The 23163-nt window shown below is 46.3% G+C and overlaps 1 protein-coding gene across 7 annotated transcripts in view; it reads right to left on the bottom strand.

Annotated features, from left to right (window-relative positions):
• The window catches only part of IL5RA (interleukin 5 receptor subunit alpha), a 33713-nt gene extending 18772 nt beyond the window's left edge, over positions 1–14941 (bottom strand). Inside the window, exons 1-6 of one of the 7 annotated variants that reach the window (XM_065407172.1) lie at positions 14752–14831; positions 14033–14129; positions 12683–12748; positions 10333–10417; positions 4472–4614; positions 3692–3830 (exon numbers count right to left, since the gene is read on the bottom strand). In XM_065407172.1, the coding sequence (XP_065263244.1) occupies positions 3692–3830; positions 4472–4614; positions 10333–10414 (364 nt within the window). In that variant the 5' untranslated portion in view covers positions 10415–10417; positions 12683–12748; positions 14033–14129; positions 14752–14831. Of the gene's footprint in view, positions 1–3691; positions 3831–4471; positions 4615–10332; positions 10418–12399; positions 12422–12682; positions 12749–14032; positions 14727–14751 lie in introns of those variants that run through there. The other 6 variants (XM_065407170.1, XM_065407174.1, XM_065407171.1 and 3 more) reach the window with 6 other exon arrangements.
• Between the last annotated feature and the right edge of the window lie 8222 nt (positions 14942–23163).

Below are 23163 nucleotides of genomic sequence, written 5' to 3'. Positions count from 1 at the left end.
TGCAGCAAAATGGTTGGTTATCAAAAATATTAGCAGGCATAACATAATACTTCAGTGTTCTATCGTTCCAGTAAATTTTTCTTAAACATATAGGTCTACTTTGGCTTTTCCAAATTACTGCTATTCATAAAGGTCCATTATTACTTTTCCACGATTTTCCATGTCTTATTCGCAACTCAGCCGCAATTATTTAAAGTTCGTCCCACAATTCAAGTCGGGCCTTATATATCAGCCCAAAGAGTTAAAGGTGTTAACATGACCCTGTAAATTTCCAACATTAAACAGTTTTAAATGACCTTTCACATTTGGTAAACAAAGGGTACGTCTATACTTACCTCCGGGTCTGGCGGTAAGCAATCGATCTTCTGGGATCGATTTATCGCGTCTTGTCTAGACGCGATAAATCGATCCCGGATCGATCCCGGAAGTGCTCGCCGTCGACGCCGGTACTCCTGCTCGGCGAGAGGAGTACGCGGAGTCGACGGGGGAGCCTGCCTGCCGCGTGTGGACCCGCGGTAAGTTCCAACTAAGATAGTTCGACTTCAGCTATGTGAATAACGTAGCTGAAGTTGCGTATCTTAGCTCGAAGTGGGGGGTTAGTGTGGACCAGCCCAAAGACTTCAGCCTGCTTAGTACTATGGCAAACACATCATTAAAAAACCTTTTAACCTATTATTAAAGATAGAGAAAAGAAGGGAAAACAGTTAAAGCATTTAAAATGTAAAGTATTAAGCAAGACTTTCATTTTAACAGCATCCCTTGTTCCCTTTTCCTTTACCTATAGAGAGTCTTTAGAAGGAAAAAAATCTTTGATGGTCTCTTAAATGGTCATTTTTGGGGAAAAGAGAAAAAGTTAGTTGAGATGGGCTGGAACTGCTGTTGCTGTTCTTTTTAAAGTCTGATCCCATTTTCTAGAAGGCAAAACAAGACAAATACACACAAGGGGAGAGAAAAGAACAGGAAAGATAGAAAATGCAACTTTTGTCTCTGGTGTTAACTCTCATTTGCAACCTTACTGCTGGAGAAACACAGGCATGGCACAGTCTTATCAGCCACTCCAAGACTTGGCAAACTTGTACCAGTGTTGGAATATTTAGGCATTGCTTTTATCTGCCTCTCTAGGCACAGGCTCACAGACATACTGGAAAAATATGCAGTCTTGGCTGGCTAAGCCAGACTTCTATTAAATAGAAGGCAAATGAGGAGGGATAGGAAAGAAAAGAAATAAGGTGGGGCGGGCAAAAGATACACAGGCAGGGAAGAAAACAACACAGTCTCAGACCCCAGACGGTGTCCAGGATTTAGCCAGAGCCAGTGGGGGTAGTGATATCATCTGGGCAGGGCCGACTCCAGGCACCAGCTTGGCAAGCAGGTGCTTGGGGCAGCCGCTCGGGAGAGGGGCGGCTCGTCCAGCTATTCGGCGGCAATTCGGCAGATGGTCCCTCACGCCCACTGGGAGCGAAGGACCTTCCGCCGAATTGCCGCCGCAGATCGCAATCGCGGCTTTTTTTTGGCTGCTTGGGGCGGCCAAAATCCTGGAGCCGGCCCTGCATCTGGGTCCCTCCCTTTGGCTGAGTCTGTTCAAAATATCTCTTGGTAGTAGGATAACGAAGACCCACTGGTGTCACAGTGGATCCCCCAGGGTTCCAGTAGGCGAGGGAGGGAGGAAAGCCATGGTGGTGAAGCTTGCTTGTTCCTGTTCTCCCATCTTTCAGTCACTGGTTGTTGGCAGACAGCTGCTGCTTGATTTCCCCCCCCACACACACACTAAAGTCTTTTCTTTTAAGGCACCCAAAAGGGAATGATGGGCAGAATAGCCCATTGCCTCATTATTTTGTTTGCCAATTAGGTCTAATTTCCAAAACACCATTTTTGGTTCACTGAGTTCCAGTCCCAGACTTGTTTTGTTTACCAGGCATGATCTTAACACAGTGCTTGAGTTATAACAGTAGGCTTTTTAACTAATTCTGTCTCCCTTTTGTATCTTTCCCCATCAACATTTATTGTAGGCTATTGTGACATTTTCTGAACTTTCACTCACTTCTTACAATTGAGCTCACAATTAGGGTAAATTTGTAGGCCCAATTAATACTACACACATGCATAATTTTAAGCCTCTCCGTAGTCCCATTGACTAGTAAGGGCTTTGAATCAGGCTCAATAGTATAAGGCTTTCTCAAGCAGTTTGCATGATGTCTGACAAGTACACATACATACATACATGTGTAAACAGACCTATCTCTATCTAAATAAACATTTCAAACATCAAAAGCTTCTTAAAATCACTTCCATTTCATTCTTCCGCAGAATTGGTTGAACCTGTTTGCATAAAGAAAGTCAGGCTAGAACAGATACAACACGGCCCTTCAGGCTTTATGATGTAATTGGCGTATTTAGACTTGAGCTGGTCTAAATTGTCTCTAGAGCAGAAGTGAACTGAATTATTAAATAAGAGGGGATTAGATGATGTCAGCTACTGTCTTTCAAGAACTCTGTTGTAAGGATTATCAAAGTTGTGCAGCTGTAGAACGTATTCCAGGCTTGAGGGCTTCCAAGAGTGAGTCTGGCTAGCATGGAGATGACAAGAGCTGCAGAGAGATTGAAATCAGATACAGATTGGAAAGAAGATAGAAGAAGCAATAGAGATAACTATGATTCTCTGGGGCCTGTTTGCTTAGCTTTTTTGTAACACAAGGCTCTGATTGCTGATATTGCTGGATACCAGGCCAACAATGAAAACAATGCAGGACAATTGGGAAAATGAAAATTCTGTAGGAGACGAGTGCTACAGACTTGTCTCATGGAGAATTCAAAATCCTAAAACGGGAGTATGTTTTTTAAAACAAAGGGTGGATGGTTAGATTTGATTTAGAAGAATGCGAGTCCATTTACAGGATCAAATCTTACAACAGCAGTGCAACCTTCTACATGCATCCCTACCATCTAAATTGCCGCTACCTTGACCTGTAGGGGTCATTTCTAAGGTTGAGAAATAGTGCCCATCTCCATTCAGTCCTTTCAGCATAGATAGACAATTAGTTAAAACTGTGATGATGAATCAGCTCCACCAGAAACCAAACAGGATTCCCCAGCTTATTTCACAGACCTCTCAACAGTTTTTAAGTAGTAGTAATTTAAAGTCAACCAGTAACTACAGGTGGAAAAGGTTGTTATTCTGTTACCAGTCCCCTGAGCCAATGAGTCTTCCAGGATATGCATCTTTCTGTTCTTTTCATTTCAGGATCTTACACATCCTCATGATATTTCTGCCCACTCCCTGCTCTAACAAAACCACTACTCCACCTCCTCTTTATCAGTTATATTGGCCAAACCAGGCTAATCTTAACTGATACCCTAAATCTCAGCCATCTCCTGCTCCTTGGGAATTTATGTGTTGTCACTCCTGAGGGCCGAATTCTGATACCCATACTCAGATTGAATAGTATCTTGCTCCACAAGTAGTGCCATTGACAAAATGAAGTCATGAAGTTATAATCAGGAGTAAGATGCTATTCAGTGTGAATAAAGATATTGGAATCTGGACCAAAACTATTGTATAAGAACAATGCCATGTAGAGCAGGAGATGTGTCTCCTTTTGAAGTTTTTAACCTGTCATCCTTTTCATGCTTTCTTGTCAGACTAGAACATAACATAACATAAAATTAAATCCTTGTTCGTAACACATCTTACCTGGTGGGGCTTGAAGTTTAGCTGTAACCCAGTTACTTTCCATTTGTGAGTTGTTATAGAGAAGCAATGTCCGAATACGTGCAGAAAAACCATTATGAAGCACAGCCGTACAGGTACTGCAAGTTTTCTTTGTATCAAACTTGAAAAATAAACAATTTATTAGTCTCAAATGCAATGAAACCTGACCTAGGTTTTCACTCAGGGAACCAGCAAAGGTAGATCTCCTAACAAAGGTGGTCTTTAACTAAAGTTCAAATCATATGGTATTTGAAACCATATGAAGGTACTTCAAATGTGTTGCTTAAGATGGGGGATTGCCTACTGGAAATGGGTTAAATGAAGGTTTCCATGTACAGAATTTTGGTGAAACATGGCCCCAAATACTATCTATATACTGGCGTCAATCTGCAATAAATGCAGTAACATCAGTGGTGGACTATACCATCCAGAAGCAGTGCTGATTCAACACCTCTCCCGGACTGCCTCCAACGGGCCAAAAATTAAAACTGCCCTCACTTAGTAGAATTACTTGGGAAGCGTGACAGCAGTACTAACACCTGCTATCTCCTGGGGTTAATCTCCCTTGCAACAGAGTTGTTCCCATAGGCAGAGAGAGAGATGGATCTGGCCAACGGTTAATATATTTGTTTATGACACAGAGCCAAAAGTAAATCTGATGAGCCAATGTATCTGAAAGTCATATCTTAATCAGTAAATCTTGGGTTTGAATTTGATATAGCACATTTAAGCCAACATGTATTAGCCATACTTTACACTTACTGGGTCCAACTCAGGAGTCATAATATCCACCTCATATCTAACAGTGTCATTCTTTTCCTGATCAGGGTTTGGTTTCCATTGCAAAAGTACTTCTGCTAGTGCAGAGACTGTGACGGTGAAGTTAACAGGTGGGAGAACCTGAACTGTTGATTAAGGGAGAAAACAAAAGAATTAATGATATACTAATGAATAAACTAATAATAGTGAGTAGTTCAGAGCAATAACTACTTACAAGTAACTATCAATACAGGAAAATGGTTACAGACTTCATTTAAATGTTAGACTGCATTCATTCAATAGCTTCTTATAAAACATGTTTCTTATACTTGGTCAAAAGGCTGAGAGTTAGGAGCAAATAGATTATTGAATAGGAATTTAATTAAAACCTAACCAAGCTAAAATTATTATGAAAACCAGATTTCTTTAAGGTCACGAAGTTGAGTAACCTACTATCACATCTAGTTTGTTTATAAAATATAGTTTTGAATCCTTCAAGCTGATTTACATGGATGGATCTCTGAGGTCCATGGGCATTTGTATTGGCCCAGGGCTGTCACCCACAGATCAGTTTGCACAATCAGGGCCTTACAAACAAGATGGAATTGAGTTTTGTCCCTGGAAGAAATGTATATTAAACCATACAGAGAGATTTAATTGAAAACACAAGAATTTATATGTGTAGGCTTCCCAGGATTAGATTTTTATTGGCAAATGTCCGTATACATCGCTTTCACCATACGCACACACACAAACCGACGAAAAATATTTCCATTGGTAATCAAAATTTATAAATAGGTAAAGTAAGAGAAATGCTGCTTGAGAACTTATTCTTGTTTGGTTTAAGGATATTTACTTTGTATATTTTGACATGTGATGTTGACAGTTAGTGTTTTAATGGTATAAAGCAGGGGTAGGCAACCTATGGCACGCGTGCCAAAGGCAGCACGCGAGCTGATTTTCAGTGGCACTCACACTGCCTGGGTCCTGGCCACCGGTCCGGGGGGGGGGGGGCTCTGCATTTTAATTTAATTTTAAATGAAGCTTCTTAAACATTTTAAAAACCTTATTTACTTTACATACAATAGTTTAGTTATATATTATAGACCAGGGGTCGGCAACCTACGGCACGTGTGCCAAACATGGCACGCGAGCCCATTCTGAGTGGCACGCTGCCTGCCCGGTGAGAGGAAGAGGAGGAGGAGGAGGGATGGAGGGGCCGGAAAGCGCCACGCTGGGGGAAGAAGGGGGAGGAGGGAAGCTTGGCTGCCGCAGGACCAAGCTTCTGCCTCCTGCCCCCGCAGGGGAGAGCGGGGGGGGGTCCCGGCCCCCCGCCCCACTCAGCCCCCCCGCCCACCGCTCTCCCCTGTGGGGCCAGGAGGCAGAAGCTTGGTCCTGCGGCAGCCAAGCTCCCCCCTCCCCCGTTTCTTCCCACAACGTGGTGCATTCCGGCCTCTCCTCCTCCTCCTCCCCTCTCTCCCTGCCGGCGACGACCCTTGCAAGGGGGAGCGGAGCAGAGCAGAGCCGAGCGGCAGCGTGCTCCCTGCTCCGTAGAGGAGGCAGAGAGAGGTAGGGACGGGCCTTGGGGAAGGGGGTGGAACAGGGCATATCCCTCCCAGCCCCCTGCCGTGAGCCGCTCAGGGCAGGGGGCTGGGAGCACCCCCACGAGCCAAGCACCCCAGCCCTCTGCCCTGACCTCGAGTCCCCCCCAACACCCAGCCTTCTGCCCTGCACCTCCACACACACCCCAGCCCTCTGCCCTGCACCCCCCCACACCCAGCCTTGTGCCCTGCACCTCCACACACACCCCAGAACCTCTGCCCTGACCTCCCCCCAACACCCAGCCTTCTGCCCTGCACCTCCACACACACCCCAGCCTTCTGCCCTGCACCCCCCCACATCCAGCCTTGTGCCCTCACCTCCACACACACCCCAGAACCTCTGCCCTGACCTCCCCCCAACACCCAGCCTTCTGCCCTGCACCTCCACACACACCCCAGCCCTCTGCCCTGCACCCCCGCCACACCCAGCCTTCTGCCCTGCACCTCCACACCCCTCCAGCCCTCTGCCCTGACCTCGAGTCGCCCCCAACACCCAGCCATCTGCCCTGCACCACCACACACCCTCCAGCCCTCTGCCCTGACCTCCCCCCAACACCCAGCCTTCTGCCCTGCACCTCCACACCCCCCCCAGCCCTCTGCCCTGACCTCCCCCCAACACCCAGCCTTCTGCCCTGCACCTCCACACACACCCCCAGCCCTCTGCCCTGCACCCCCCCACACCCAGCCTTGTGCCCTGCACCTCCACACACACCCCAGAACCTCTGCCCTGACCTCCCCCCAACACCCAGCCTTCTGCCCTGCACCTCCACACACACCCCAGCCTTCTGCCCTGCACCCCCCCACATCCAGCCTTGTGCCCTCACCTCCACACACACCCCAGAACCTCTGCCCTGACCTCCCCCCAACACCCAGCCTTCTGCCCTGCACCTCCACACACACCCCAGCCCTCTGCCCTGCACCCCCGCCACACCCAGCCTTCTGCCCTGCACCTCCACACCCCTCCAGCCCTCTGCCCTGACCTCGAGTCGCCCCCAACACCCAGCCATCTGCCCTGCACCCCCACACACCCTCCAGCCCTCTGCCCTGACCTCCCCCCAACACCCAGCCTTCTGCCCTGCACCTCCACACACCCCCCAGCCCTCTGCCCTGACCTCCCCCCAACACCCAGCCTTCTGCCCTGCACCTCCACACACCCCCAGCCCTCTGCCCTGACCTCGAATCGCCCCCAACACCCAGCCTTCTACCCTGCACCCCCACACACACACCCAGCCCTCTGCCCTGACCTCCCCCCAACACCCAGCCTTCTGCCCTGCACCCCCACACACCCTCCCGCGCTCTGCCCTGACCTCCCCCCAACACCCAGCCTTCTGCCCTGCACCTCCACACACCCAGCCCTCTGCCCTGACCTCGAGTCGCCCCCAACACCCAGCCTTCTACCCTGCACCCCCACACACACACCCAGCCCTCTGCCCTGACCTCCCCCCAACACCTAGCCTTCTGCCCTGCACCTCCACACACACCCCCAGCCCTCTGCCCTGACCTCGAGTCGCCCCCAACACCCAGCCTTCTGCCCTGCACCCCCCCACACACACCCAGCCCTCTGCCCTGCACCTCCACACACACCCCCAGCCCTCTGCCCTGCACCCCCCCACACCCAGCCTTGTGCCCTGCACCTCCACACACACCCCAGAACCTCTGCCCTGACCTCCCCCCAACACCCATCCTTCTGCCCTGCACCTCCACACACACCCCAGCCTTCTGCCCTGCACCCCCCCACACCCAGCCTTCTGCCCTGCACCCCCCCACACCCAGCCTTCTGCCCTCACCTCCACACACACCCCAGAACCTCTGCCCTGACCTCCCCCCAACACCCAGCCTTCTGCCCTGCACCTCCACACACACCCCAGCCCTCTGCCCTGCACCCCCGCCACACCCAGGCTTCTGCCCTGCACCCCCCCACACCCAGCCTTGTGCCCTGCACCTCCACACCCCTCCAGCCCTCTGCCCTGACCTCCCCCCAACACCCAGCCTTCTTCCCTGCACCTCCACACACCCAGCCCTCTGCCCTGACCTCGAGTCGCCCCCAACACCCAGCCTTCTACCCTGCACCCCCCCACACACACCCAGCCCTCTGCCCTGACCTCCCCCCAACACCTAGCCTTCTGCCCTGCACCTCCACACACACACCCAGCCCTCTGCCCTGACCTCGAGTCGCCCCCAACACCCAGCCTTCTGCCCTGCACCCCCCCACACACCCCCAGCCCTCTGCCCTGCACCTCCACACACACCCCCAGCCCTCTGCCCTGCACCCCCCCACACCCAGCCTTGTGCCCTGCACCTCCACACACACCCCAGAACCTCTGCCCTGACCTCCCCCCAACACCCATCCTTCTGCCCTGCACCTCCACACACACCCCAGCCCTCTGCCCTGCACCCCCGCCACACCCAGCCTTCTGCCCTGCACCCCCCCCCACACCCAGCCTTGTGCCCTGCACCTCCACACCCCTCCAGCCCTCTGCCCTGACCTCCCCCCAACACCCAGCCTTCTGCCCTGCACCCCCCCACACCCAGCCTTGTGCCCTGCACCTCCACACACACCCCAGAACCTCTGCCCTGACCTCCCCCCAACACCGAGCCTTCTGCCCTGCACCTCCACACACACCCCAGCCTTCTGCCCTGCACCCCCCCACACCCAGCCTTGTGCCCTGCACCTCCACACACACCCCAGAACCTCTGCCCTGACCTCCCCCCAACACCCAGCCTTCTGCCCTGCACCTCCACACACACCCCAGCCCTCTACCCTGCACCCCCGCCACACCCAGCCTTCTGCCCTGCACCCCCCACACCCAGCCTTGTGCCCTGCACCTCCACACCCCTCCAGCCCTCTGCCCTGACCTCGAGTCGCCCCCAACACCTAGCCTTCTGCCCTGCACCTTCACACACCCCCAGCCCTCTGCCCTGACCTCGAGTCGCCCCCAACACCCAGCCTTCTGCCCTGCACCCCCACACACACACCCAGCCCTCTGCCCTGACCTCCCCCCAACACCCAGCCTTCTGCCCTGCACCCCCACACACCCTCCCGCCCTCTGCCCTGACCTCCCCCCAATACCCAGCCTTCTGCCCTGCACCTCCACACACCCCCAGCCCTCTGCCCTGACCTCCCCCCAACACCCAGCCTTCTGCCCTGCACCCCCACCCCCCACCCCCAGCCCTCTGCCCTGACCTCCCCCCAACACCCAGCCTTCTGCCCTGCACCTCCACATACCCAGCCCTCTGCCCTGACCTCAAGTCGCCCCCAACACCTAGCCTTCTGCCCTGCACCTCCACACACCCCCAGCCCTCTGCCCTGACCTCGAGTCGCCCCCAACACCCAGCCTTCTGCCCTGCACCCCCACACACACACCCAGCCCTCTGCCCTGACCTCCCCACAACACCCAGCCTTCTGCCCTGCACCCCCCCACACACCCCCAGCCCTCTGCCCTGACCTCAAGTCGCCCCCAACACCCAGCCTTCTGCCCTGCACCTCCACACACACCCCAGCCCTCTGCCCTGACCTCGAGTCGCCCCCAACACCCAGCCTTCTGCCCTGCACCTCCACACACCCAGCCCTCTGCCCTGACCTCGAGTGGCCCCGCTCAGCCCGCTGCAGGCATAGGTGAACAGAACCCCAGGCTAGAAGCGGGCTGAGCAGGCTGGCGGCATAAGATCAGCATTTTAATTTAATTTTAAAGGAAGCTTCTTAAACATTTTGAAAACCTTGTTTACTTTACATACAACAATAGTTTAGTTATATAATACAGACTTATAGAGAGAGACCTTCTAAAAAACGTTAACATGTATTACCGGCACGCGAAACCTTAAATTAAAGTAAATAAATGAAGACTTGGCACACCACTTCTGAAAGGTTGCTGACCCCTGGTATAAAGCCTTAACTTTTTTAATAACAACACCTGCTGTCATTAAATAATTGTCTGATACACACACCCATAATTTTGCCCAACTGTGAAAATTAGAATCAATAAAAATTGGAAAAAAGACTTAAAATAAACATTGGTATTATCCATTAAAATAATAAAAAAAATTGAATTCTGCCAAGCCTACATATATGTGTGGAACATATGTATGCTGAACAAGGAAACAAGGCATAAATATTTGCAGAGATAGAAGAAGGATGGGACTGACAATTTAGAAGGACAAGGTGACAAAGACCCCGGGAGAACAAATCATGATGGGTGAAAAATATAAGCATATAAATGGCAAAAGAACAAAAGCTTCAGGTATCACTAGAAGAAAATTACTTACTTCCTTTAGCCTGCAATAAGTTTGTCTGAAATGCCATCATTCTCCAAAGGAGAAGTGGAAAAATGCTCACCGCGATGGCCATAGCCTTTTGGTAATAAACGATAACAGTTAGTTATCAGCACATGCCTCAGCCCCATTTCAACTAGCAAATACAAGACACAGCCCCTTAGCTATAAATTAACACACAAAGTTTGTAGTGTAATATCTGAGGTTGCTACATGCACATAAACAAAATTAAGGAAATTAAGATGTCACCTTAGTGTCTACCCTCCACTCCTTCCCCTGCAGGTACACATCTTGCCATTACCAAATTTCTGTGGACCACCCACCTAAAGATGACATGTGGGGGAGGGGGGAATGTGGGTCACATGGTGTGGCAGGTCCCCCTTCCCTGTGCAGCAGCTGTCGGCACCGGTGAGCTGCACCCCGCAAGGAGAGGCAGGAGCAAAATCTGGGAGCTTAGGGAGGGGCCGCTGCTTTCTGGAATGGGAGACTGAGGGTAAAGGAGGGTGGTCAGCCTTGTGGGGGGGTATGACTCGAGGCCGAACCTTTAAATTGTGTCCTCCCCCCACTATCAGCAGGTACAGGTTGTCTCTGCACACACCACAACCTTCATTCTACCCTCCTTCCTTTCCACGTACACTATTTTACTAACTTACCTCTTGTCAACATCCTATTGCCTGAACCGTTACTTCCATGTTCTTGCGGTATATAATAAAACAAGCTAGCAGGCTAGCCCTATGGGCTACATTCTCCAGGGACTTACATAACTGTGTTTATTACTGGGTGTAAGAGAAGCCATTTTTGTTTGTATTAGACTGACAAGAGTGATTACTTTTAATGTTTAGTAAACAGCATAGTGTGCTGAGATTAAACTAGGTTTTTTTGTGTGAAGTACAGAAAATCTGTTCTACTGATCATTCACATATAAACAACAAGGCAGTACTGACCAGTATGTTCCCAAACTTTCATATGATGGACTACATCTTAAGAGAGAGACTGTCTCACTAAGAACGTCCTCAGGCATGAGTGCATTCCCTCCCATTCTGACTCACATAATTTGTCTGTGGCAACTACAGCAATTCCTTACATGGAAAAATAACACTGTGAAAGTATTTAGTGTATTTTAGCTTCTGTAAAGTGATTTAGCAGCTGGAAAGGAAAAGAGCTAGCATCCTGTGACCTATCAGTTTTCCATGACCCATCAGCAACTACTCTGCAGATCCCCAGTGATCCAGCAAGCGCAGGTTTGGAAACTTCTGCTGCAGAGGAACTATTTTTAATTTTGAGTTCATGAAAACAAGGTGTTGTGTAACATCCAAGTCCCACTCCATTCTCTGTGTTTATATCCTGTGGGGAGCTAGTTCTTTGCTGGTCAGGAAAGTGCATGAGTCTGGTTGGACCTGTGGTGTTTCTAACTGCTCAGTCTCAAGGGAGCCAAGCTTGGCCTCCATCTGCTACTGTGGAGTGGGAACCAGATTTGGCCTGACACTTAATGCCCTTCTGAGATCCATGCGAATTTCAAAGAATCATGCCATGGCCATCCACATGCCTGCACAATATCTCCAAGACCACTTGCCCTCGATGGCAGTATAGCTCCTGAAAAGCCATGCACCTGTGGATTTCACCATTGGCTGTAATTACTGTGGTGGCTGTAAGTCAATAACATAGGTTGAGTTAGGGCTGTGGTGTAGACATGCCCTAAGATGGGCTATTTAATTGTTGCCTAATCTGTATGTAAAGACACAGAAATCATACCAATAAAAAAGTCTTTGTGTAAGAAAAGACCCAGTGGGTCTTGAAAAAATATGAAATATTGCATTTCTTTAAAATTCCGTTTGCAAGCCTCATACAGATTTTCAGTTCTTCTTCCATAAACATTACTAAAGATACAAAAATCTAACTCAACCTATGTTATTGACTTACAGCCAATGGTGAAATCCACAGGTGCATGGCTAGATCATATTTCTGCTAAAACACATTCAAATTACTGAAAAATTGGACTAAACACATACAAATCCTAACAGGGAGGGCTGAGCCTCATAGAGACAATGCAACGGTACTTACCGTTTAGTTCTGGTATTATTTAAGCTGATGTAATCAGAGTATTGAACTAGATTTCACTTATGTTTACACTTTTTAGCTATGGGAGGTGCTTTATTATTGCGTCATAGCTGCAGCAGTACCATTATGTAATGTTTTAAAGAGAGCTTTATAATATTTCTCTCAGTAAATGGGGAGCACAACACCGGCAATCAATTTTTTCAAACATAGGTGCCTCAAGTTAGGCACCCGAGTTCACCTTTAGGTTTCTAAAATGCCCAGCTTTTCAGATGTGCTGAAGACTCACCTCTCGGACTTACTTCAGTAATTTCAGAACATTGACTAGGATGGAGGCAGCTGGTGCTCAGCAAACCTGCAAATCAAGCCATCTATTTAGTAGCCGAAAGATGGATTTGGGTGCCTAACACCCAAGTTTGTAAATTTTTACCTTGGAGTCAAGAGATCTGGATTCTAATTCTTCTTCCACCACATACTTTCCCTGGGACCTTGGAAGGACACTAGGCCCTGGTCTACACTACAGAATTACTTCAGGATAAGTACATCGCTCAGGAGTATAAATAATCCACATCCTTGAGCAACGTAGTTATACTGACCTAAGCACTGGTTAGACAGCACTATGTCAGCAGGGGAGCTTCTCCCGCCGACATAGTTACCGCCTCTCCCAGAGGTGAATTAACTAAGCCGATGGGAGAGCTTTCTCCCGTCGGCTTAGAGTGTTTTCATTAAAGTGCTACAGCAGTGCAGTTGCATTCGGGCAGCTGTGCCGGGCAGCATTTTAAGTGTAGACCTGCCCTAAGATTCCTGGACCCTCAATTTCCCCATTTGAAAAATGGGAGAAAAATATTATACTAATGCAGATCAGTTTACCTTGACTGAATCTTACGCTGTTTTATCCTTGAATCCTTGTTATTTTAGCTCCAAATCTTTTCCGTCCTCATTTCTTTTTATTTTATTCTTCATTTTTCCATCATCCCAGTACAGAAAAATTAACTCTTTAAAGAGGCATTTCCATACTCACATGATACTACAAACTTTTCAGATATATTTACCATTGTACTGTATCATTTACTGGTGGGTTTGTATGTTAAATTACTGAAAATGTAATCAAACGAAAATGTATGCAGTGTACATGTAGCTGTGTTGGTCTCAGGATATTTCAGAGACAAGGTGGGTGAGGTAAAATCTTTTATTGGTGTTAACGGGCCACTCTACCTTGAATGGTCCCTTATACTATGTGCTTTAAGCAATCCAGTCCATGTTACATTTTGCTATGACATTGGAAGTACCTTTCCCAGACCTGAGGAAGAGCTCTGTGTGCCTCCAAAGCTTGTCTTGCTCACCAACAGAAGTTGGTCAAATAAAAGATATTACCTCACCCACCTTGTCTCTCTGATCAAACAAAAGTGTCATTTTAAATCATTAGACAAGCTGATTAGATATCTACAGTAGCATTAACAGCCTATTCATTAATAAGCATGATAAGTATTCACACTGAAATAAGAGGCAAGCAAATTTTGATTACGTATGGTATAAAATAAATACTGTAGAAAATTATAAATAGTATCTTCCGTCTTAAAAGACAGCAACAAAGCCAAGGTTGCAGAGAACATCTGCTAGAAGTTACGGTTTTTCTTACTTATTAGCACAGCTGCAGTCTAGTCCACTGTCAAGAGTTTACTGACTGGGAGCAGGTTCCAGACTCTCATTTCCCAGTGCACGGAAGACAAGGCAATCTGTAAAAGGGATACCCATTCACTCCTCCAAAAAATGTTCCTTGAGGTTCCCAGCAGAATCCTAAGGGTGCCTTTCCGATTCTTAGCTCTGTTTCTGAAATCTGGCCTCTGGGCAGCTCTCTCCGTGTTTCTTTTATAACTCTGCTCTGTGCTTAAATGCAACTCTGAGAGGTTCGTTAGAAATGATGACGGATGATTAATTAGGAGACCGTGCAGAAAAAAAAGGGAACTGTGCATATAACCACAGAATGAAGAGCTTTCTTAAGCCATGAAATGGTTTTACTTCTACCTGTATTGGCTTAATTATATACCATACTATGGTGGGTCTATAAATAATTTGGCATATAGCAATATGATACAACACACTACAATGATTTTTGTCTTTCATACAAACTGCATCCCCAAATGCTCTGCAGGGTTAAAGAATTCTGGCACAAAGTTACAATTAAAAGTGATAGCAGAGGAAATGAGAAATTAAGAAGCAAGGGAAAAGACAAATGTAGAGAACTGATAGGGAAAGCAACTCTGTCATTGTGCCCGCAAGAGGGGCCGTGATACCGGTGAAAGGATGACACTCGAGTCTGAGAATAGCAAGCAAAGCTTTATTGAAGGAAGAACTTACACTTTAAGCTGTGCGGGGAGTCCCAGGGTGCGCGGAGGGGCTGCAGGGAACTTTGACCGTTCGGGACAGCTGGCCAGGCAGGACTCCACCGAAGGGAGTCCACTGCAATGCTATATCCCACAGCGCTTATTTCAAGATTACATGGGGTCAACAGCTGGCTACATTCATTGCATTCATAAATTATACACATTATATAAGCTGACTTGTTTACAGACAAAAAAATGCTGAACTGCGCTAAACCATATCTTGGCAGGGTCTGCCGGACAGAGTTCACTGAACGGCCTGCATTTTCCCCTCACATTTAGTCCCATACTCAGTTCGCCACTTAGCTGCCAATCTTTCGCAACCTTTCCCCTACTGTCATTATCAATGGAAAGTTTCTGTAAAGGAGTAAAAAGGAGGCTAGTTTTAGGCTTGGTCTACACTTAAAACTTATACCGTCATAGCTATGTTGACAAACACACTCAGTGTGCATCCGAAGAAGTGAGGTTTTTACCCATGAAAGCTTATGCCCAAATAAATCTGTTAGTCTTTAAGGTGCCACCAGACTCCTTGTTGTTTTTGTAGATACAGACTAACACGGCTACCCCCGATACTTGACACCCAGTATAGATGCAGCTACACTAACAGAAGAGTCCTTCTGTTGCCAAAGCTAATATTATTTGAGCAGGTGGTGGTCCTGCATTGGCAGAAAAAACTTCTTCCTAGCTATGCCACATCAGCCTGGTCTACACTTAAAAGTTAGGTTGGTATAGCTACGGCACTCAGGGGTGTGACACATTCATTCCCCTGAGAGCTGTAGCCTGTAGTTATGCTGACCTATCCCAGGTGTAAATGTGGATTGGATAGGTCAATGACAGAATCCTTCCATCAACCTAGCTACTGCCACTCAGGGACAGATTCTTAGTATTCTTACCATCTTACACAAGTCTGACTGAAGATCATTATATATATATAAAATCTGATTTTATTTATATATATATATAAAATCAGATTTTTTGGAAGAGTTCGTTTCCATTTTGTTCGTGAAAATCTTTCCACGGCAAAATGCTAATGCGTCAGCTTACTTTGCTTAAAATGTGAGACAAAAGATTGCATTTATGTATAACATTGCCTCCCATTTGCAATGAACATTTCAACACACTTGCTGCTGAGACTGAACTTTATTCAGGCTGGGAGTTTCCAAGGAGGCAAAGGAAGTCAGGCATCCAACTCCCAATGACTTTCAATGAACTGTGGATGTGTAACTCCTTCAGGCTCCTTTGAAAGCCCCAGCCCGCCTTCTTGTTCTAATGAGCCAAATTTGTCCCTTTACCTCAGTCAGTAGTGTCCTTCTAGCTTTCTAAGAGGAAATTTATCCATTTTTGAATCATTCTCTCTCAATAAAGTTATACCAAATATCCAAACTATTATGCAATGTCACAGAGTATTGTTGAACAGCTCTCAAATTTAACACCAGAAGTGGCTCCAGTTCATTACTTGATGTGATCTCTGTAGTTGATGTATCAGTTATAAACCCATTAAGGTCTATATAGGCCCCACAAGGCTCTGTGTGGGTGGACACATTTTGCAGAATTGGGGCCTATGTTTGTAAAACATTTCAGAATGGTAAACATTAGTTACATTTCAGATAGAGTTCTATTAATTTTAAAGCTGCCTGAAGATTAGTATGAACTTATATTTAATGATGGGAATTTTTCTGAACACATTATAAATTTATTCTTTTGTAATCGTTGTCTGTGTTTTTCATTAAGAAGCTGAAGTCACGACACTGACTGTTCCTTTCTGTTGTTTGTGATGTTTTCGCTGGTTATTTGCTTATATTTTGTTAAAATCTCATTTTATCATCCCTTGATACTTGTGTGTTTTGTTCTTTGCTGTGTGAGTACTTGCCTGCCTGCAGCTGTGCTCAGAAGCACCTGCAGCCTGATGCACAAGGGAAGCACTGCCAATTGTGCTCACCTCAAGAGGGAGGTCACATGCTACATTTGCCAGAAATCAGAACATTTGCATTATGATGGTTCAGTGAATAAGAAACAAGCAGGATCAGGGTAGGTACTGAGCAAACCCCTGCGGTACTTTTCTTTGTGATTGTCCTAAACGCACCAGAGGATGGACCAACATCAGCATCTTCCCAAGTTGATTATGGCTTAACAACAAAATTTGTCAATGGATCCAAACAAGGTCTCACTACACCAGTATATTCCATCTAAAGCCTTAATGAAAGGTTTAAGTGAGGTATAGTGCCCTCTGCACTGGAAAATGTAGGACCATCAGGTTTGTAATACTAGGACCAGTATCCTAACTACTGTCATTATTTCACAGGAAAGCAGAATGTCCACCAACCTAATGCACCTCAGAAATTGTGAAATGCTTTTCATGGGGAAGAGATCCTTCTGACCCTGGGGCTAACATTTAATACCCGGAGTATCAAATTCAATGGGCTCTAACATTGCCTTTGTAGCTATAATTTTGTTTTTCTGGTCACAGAATTATCCAGGCCATTATTAAAGCCAGCTACAGCATATAATGTTCTGACCTCCTGTATTAGTGAATTCAGCTCACTGACTAAACACACTGTGAAGAATTATTTTGTTTTATATCAAAAGTACCAACCATTAATTTCAAGTGACCCCTTGCTCTTGAGATCAAAGGTAAGGAGTACACTGGAAAACTACTTAGCTAACAACAGGAAATTAATCCATGAATTTGTGGACTCTGAACTGACAGGGCCAGATGCCTTATTATGTTCTTTTACAAGGGACCACATAAAAAAACAGGTCTATTTTTAATTTTAAATACCTCAAATAAGTGCTTATATACCTTTCACAGTATTTCTAATGTACCTGTCCCCACAGTCTAGGCTATGATATAATACTTAAAGCTGTTAGAGTATTTACATTTTCAAAGTTTTGTTCAAATAGTAATTAATCCTCAAAACTATATCATTTGGTAGGTAATATGCAGATGAAGAAACTGAGGCAGCAAGGTTAGGTGACTTGCCCAAGGCCAACAATGAGTTACTAACAGAGCTGAAATTAGAACTCAGGGAGCTCCTGGTTTCCCATCCTGTGCTCAGAGTACTCTATCTCATTATGTTTTGTAGTTTACTGTTCTCTCGCTTTTCAGTCTCTTTCTATAGACATATCCTCATAAAAGACTTCTAACCATCTTTATTGTCCTTCACTGAACCTTTTGAATCTCAGCTATATCTTCAAATTGTGATACCAACACTGAAAACAACATTCCAAACGGGAATGTGCTATTTTATTATTTGTATTTGTGGTGTATTGAAAGCTGTATTAAAATAAGATGCTACCACTATAATTTGTAAGGGGTTTACTGGTCCTGCTTGCAGGTTTGGGGGCTATATAGGGAAGCATGTGATCTGGGTCTTTCTCAGCAGACAGTCTGCAGAGAGCCAGCTTTAAGTGAGTTGTGTCTCTCTGTTTTAGGGAGTCACCCGCTTTGTGTCTCTCTGTTTTTAAGCTCTTGTGTGTATTGTTCTGAATTCTAAGAAATAAAGTAGTGTTACGTTGCAACTTTCCAGCAATAGTATTTTATGTTTTTATATAACATCTATATGTCATGTGAAATACTATTATGTTCAGTACCTAGAGGCTCCAAATGAGATCGAAGTTCCATTTTGCTACGCACATATAGTAGGAGATAATTGTAAGCTCTTTGGGGCAGGGACTAACAGTTAAACTATGTTCTGCATTTCTATCCATAATGCATCCAGGCATGCTGCACACGGGACCTCTGTTCTGCTTGGGCTCTCTATAATGAAATCTAAGGACTAAAGACATGGGAAATTTGATCCCTCTGTATACATCTCTACATCCAAGCAGAGCCCCGCCAAAGGTAAGCAGGTGCAACCAGGCAGATCTAGCTGGGATTCTTGACCTAAGACTTTACCACAGAATACTCCTCATGTTTACAGCTCATCAGTAGTGTGGCCAGCTCTGGTGATATTATTGTGAGACTTGCAGTACTTTTTCTTAAAGTTCAGGCTGCTGGAATGAGGGGATTGCATGTGAATCTCAGCGTTGATTTTTTTGCAAATGTAAATTTCTAGCACTCATAGTTGCATAGTAAAGCACCCTAAAGGCTCAGAAAAGTCCAAGGCAAATAAACACATTTTTTTATTTTTTTAATCTCATTATTTCTAAACCAGCCAGTCATGATTTTGGGGGGAGCTGAGTCATGATCTTTGAACTCTAGGGGTGGGCAACAGTGCATCTGTATGAATTAAAGGACAGTATGGAGTCCCTCATGGGAAGTTTTTAAGAACGGGTTGGACAAGCATCTGTCAGAGTCAAGGATGGCCCAGGACGATGAGGCAGGACGATGGACTAGACCTTGTGAAGTCCCCTCCAGCCACTTACATTTCTGTTTGCCAACATACTGTAGTAAGATGAGGCCCTGAAACATAAACCCTTGTATCAGAGGCCTGGTATGAGGCCTAAGACCTGAACTAAAGTAATGGTCAAGACTTTATTAACATAAAGCAAAGTTCAACTGTGAGCCAGAGGCAGGCCCTGCTCATAGAAGCTGGCAAGGAAAGGGCTGATGTTGCAAAAATACACATACCAGAACACTCTGATACTTGCACATTCCACACAGATAACAAGGAACAGGCTGACCCATCCTAAAGACAGGCAAAAGGGTAATATGATCGATAGAGTTGTTTTGTTCGAACCAACATGTACAAGATGAGAGGCGGCACCTTATTACGTAGAGGGGTTGCACCTCAATACGTCAGGAGTGATGTGTAACTTGTTTGTACCTGTGTATAAGAATGCATCCCTGAGTGGATGTCTTTGTCTGACCTAGGGGGCAGTGGTAAATCCCGCCACTGACTGAGCCGGTCCATTGTCAGGGAGCACATACGTACTAGCAGAACTATAGACATCTGATCTGGGAAGCTAGAGACTGTGTTTTGTTTGGCAATAAACCTGGCCGGGTGCCTTCGTACCTTATCGGAGTCTGTTATTGGCGGTTCTCTCGGGATCTGCTGTGTCAGCTATCTGCGCAGAGCCGGGGCAGCACACAGAGGGAAAACACGCACGTAGCCAACTGTTATCATCATTGAACAGAGCAGAGCACCACACTGGTGATGTCTGACATTGGTGACCGCGACCGTTGATCTGGTGAGTAAGCGAGCTGTCCGCTGTAGGAATCGCAATCTAACATGACAGAAAACCACAAGCTAGGGAACCCCCTTAGCCCCTTTCTGCAAATCCCCACAGAGTTTAAAAAATATAATGGGGAAGAAACATGTAATGTAATTTGTAAGGCTAGAGCAGAGACAGTAGCCTTGAAATGTAGACTACTGCAAACTATAACCATGGCTGCTAAATGGTTAAAACAGCACACCACAAAATTGGTGGGGCAAGTAACAGTAACAAAGAAAGATTGTGAGCATTTATTTTAGCAGTTAAGCATTACATTTAGTATAAAATATTAGTAATGCACCTCAAATAAAAATGAATGTCTATACAACAATTGCAAAAGTATAGCTTGTATTATGAAAGACTCGGTCCCTATTACATTGTAAACAAACTTAGTTAAATTTTGTATTAAGGGCAGGTCTACACTAACCCCCCAATTCGAACTAAGGTACGCAACTTCAGCTACGTGAATAACGTAGCTGAAGTTCGAAGTACCTTAGTTCGAACTTACCTCGGTACACACGCGGCATGCAGGCTCCCCCGTCGACCCCGCGGTACTCCTCTCGCCAAGCAGGAGTACCGCAGTCGACGGCGAGCACTTCCGGGTTCGACTTATCGCGTCCAGACAAGACGCGATAAGTCAAACCCAGAAGTTCGATCACTCGCCGCCGAACTACCGGGTAAGTGTAGACCTACCCTAAGTTTGGGTTACTGAAAACAAAAACAAAAAAGGAAAACAAACAAAAAACTTTACTATGTTAACTAACAAAAGTTTTTTAAGTTGCATCCCACAGACCCAAAGACACCAAAAAATATCACACCCTGAAGACACCAAAAGAAACCCCCAAGCATCAAGAAAAGAAAAATGAAGTGCTTTATAAATAAGAGACTGGTCAAATACACCTCTATCTACCATATATGGACAATTAAGTTAACAATCAGCTAAAAACCACTAGCTGGACCAGGATAAACTGTCATTTAATTTCAACTTGGTTATTGTGTAAAAACAACTGTATTATTGCTGTACTACTGTATTATCGTTGTACTGCTGTATTATTGCTGTATTGCATTATTGCTGTACAACATTTACAATGTGCATAACCTTGCTAAACTGCTTAACCAACACACAGGTTAAAAATCAACAAATGAATGGCAGCAAACAACATGAAGGCAAGGAAAAAACAAATTGGTAAAGAAATTAAGTTACAGAGTAACTACAAATTGGGTAAACAAATTCCCTGTTAGTACCAGTCATAATTTGGGTTACTGACACTACATCCTAACTAAGGCACATGTTGTTCAAAATAATCTTATTCAGTGTTTGGATACCAATATTACATCCTGACACAGCAATATTTGATAAATTGGTTACTGTCCATTCAGTAGGTTATCTGGAAGACAGTATCCATAAGAAACAACTGGATCTACGTCAACTACTGGTGTATCACAGACAGGGCCGGCTCCAGGCACCAGCCGAGCAAGCTCGTGCTTGGGGCGGCAGATTCTAAGGGGCGGCATTCCCCTTTTTTTTTTTTTTTTTGCTTCACACTCCGGCCACCCTGCACGGTTTTTTTTTTTGCTCTGCCGCTCCGGCCGCCCCGCAGGGTTTTTGTTTGTTTGTTTGTTTGTTTTGCTTGGGGCGGCAAAAAAGCCAGAGCTGGCTCTGATCACAGAGCAGTTCAACCAATGGAACAGAGAAGCTAGCCACTTCTGTTTCCTGCCCAGTGAAGCTTACCAGAGGGTGACAACCAGCAGTAAGGGTAATCTATAATATGGATGGACAGTACTGTGTAGTAACTAATTACAATATATTTATATATAAAGGCCTCAGTGGTAGCGTCACTACTCCACATTTCTGTTTTACTTCTCATGTACATAGCACTGTGGGACACATTATCACAGTCCCTATCCCAGTATTTCAAAACACTCAGCCAACTACTAATAATGATACAGATGGTAACTGTAATTGCCCTAATAAAAGTGGGTTGCTATCTGCAGTACCAGAAGGGCCAAATTACACCACCAGATTGGAAAAGAATTGTTATGCTTGGATATAAAGTGCTGTTATATGTACACATACATACATATATGCCCGTATACACTACAAATATATACACCATATCCATATTATTCATATATATTAATTATTTGGTGTGCCTCTAAGGCTCAATCATAATACTACATTCCTCAGTCATGGTCCCAGTCCTAACATTGGCATGTCACATATGTACTAGCAGAACTATAGACATCTGATCCGGGGAGCTAGAGACTGTTTCATTTGGCAATAAACCTGGCCGGGTGCCTTCGTACCTTATCGGAGTCTGTGGTCATTGGGCAGTTCGCTCGAGATCTGCTGTGCCAGTGATCTGCGCAGAGCTGGGACAGCACACAGGGAGAACACACACACACGCAGCTGACTGTTATCAACATTAGATAGAGCAGAGCACCACACCGGTGACGTCTGACAACACATACCTATTACCGTACACCGTATGTTTCTTCTGCTCACCTTACCCAAGTATGTATGGAAGTTCTCATGCTACTCTGCAGGCTGGCTTCTGATTTTCTAGTGCAACTGATAAATACCCCCAATTAAAAAAAAATGAAATCAGTGTATATTCAAAGAGAAAGCCGCAACCCCCCGTTTTTTTGGACAGCTACATAAAACTCAAACACTGCTGAAAATAACCCCCCCCCCCAAAACGAAATTAATAAATGCCAAAAAACAGAAGCACTGTCTGTGGGTTAGTGACAGGATCAGTCAAGGTGCCCTACAGAGGTTAATAGGGCAAGTGACCAGGGGTCCCTCAGACTTGTGTGGGGATTTATTTCATCCACAACAGGGATGCTCACAGGAGCAGGAGGCTCATCATTACCTCCCTCAGCCTGGCCCAGGGGATGCTGAGGTGATCGGGGGAGGACGACAGCGTAGAGCTAGTGCAGGTTGAAGGCTCAGTGTTGGCTGTTGAGGGGCTGGGTGATGAGATGGTCTAAGAGCACTAGGACACTGGGATGCAGATCCCACAGTCCCACTGTCTTCGCCTTTAGGGGGCGCTGGGGTTCCCCAGCCCGCACCTTGCCCCGGAGCTGGCAGGGGGCGCAGGGCCCGACAGCCCGCACCTTCCCCCGGAGCTGGCAGGAGGCGCAGGTTCCCCCAGACCGCACCTTCCCTAGGGGCCCGCAGGGGGCGCTGGGCCTCACAGCCCGCACTTTCCCCAGGAGCCGGCAGGGGGCGCTG

The sequence above is a fragment of the Emys orbicularis genome, chromosome 7 (genome assembly GCF_028017835.1).
Source record: "Emys orbicularis isolate rEmyOrb1 chromosome 7, rEmyOrb1.hap1, whole genome shotgun sequence".
NCBI classification, from domain to species: domain Eukaryota; kingdom Metazoa; phylum Chordata; order Testudines; family Emydidae; genus Emys; species Emys orbicularis.
The sequence above is the reverse complement of the archived record's forward strand: the minus strand, read 5'-3'. Positions and strand labels throughout refer to the sequence as shown.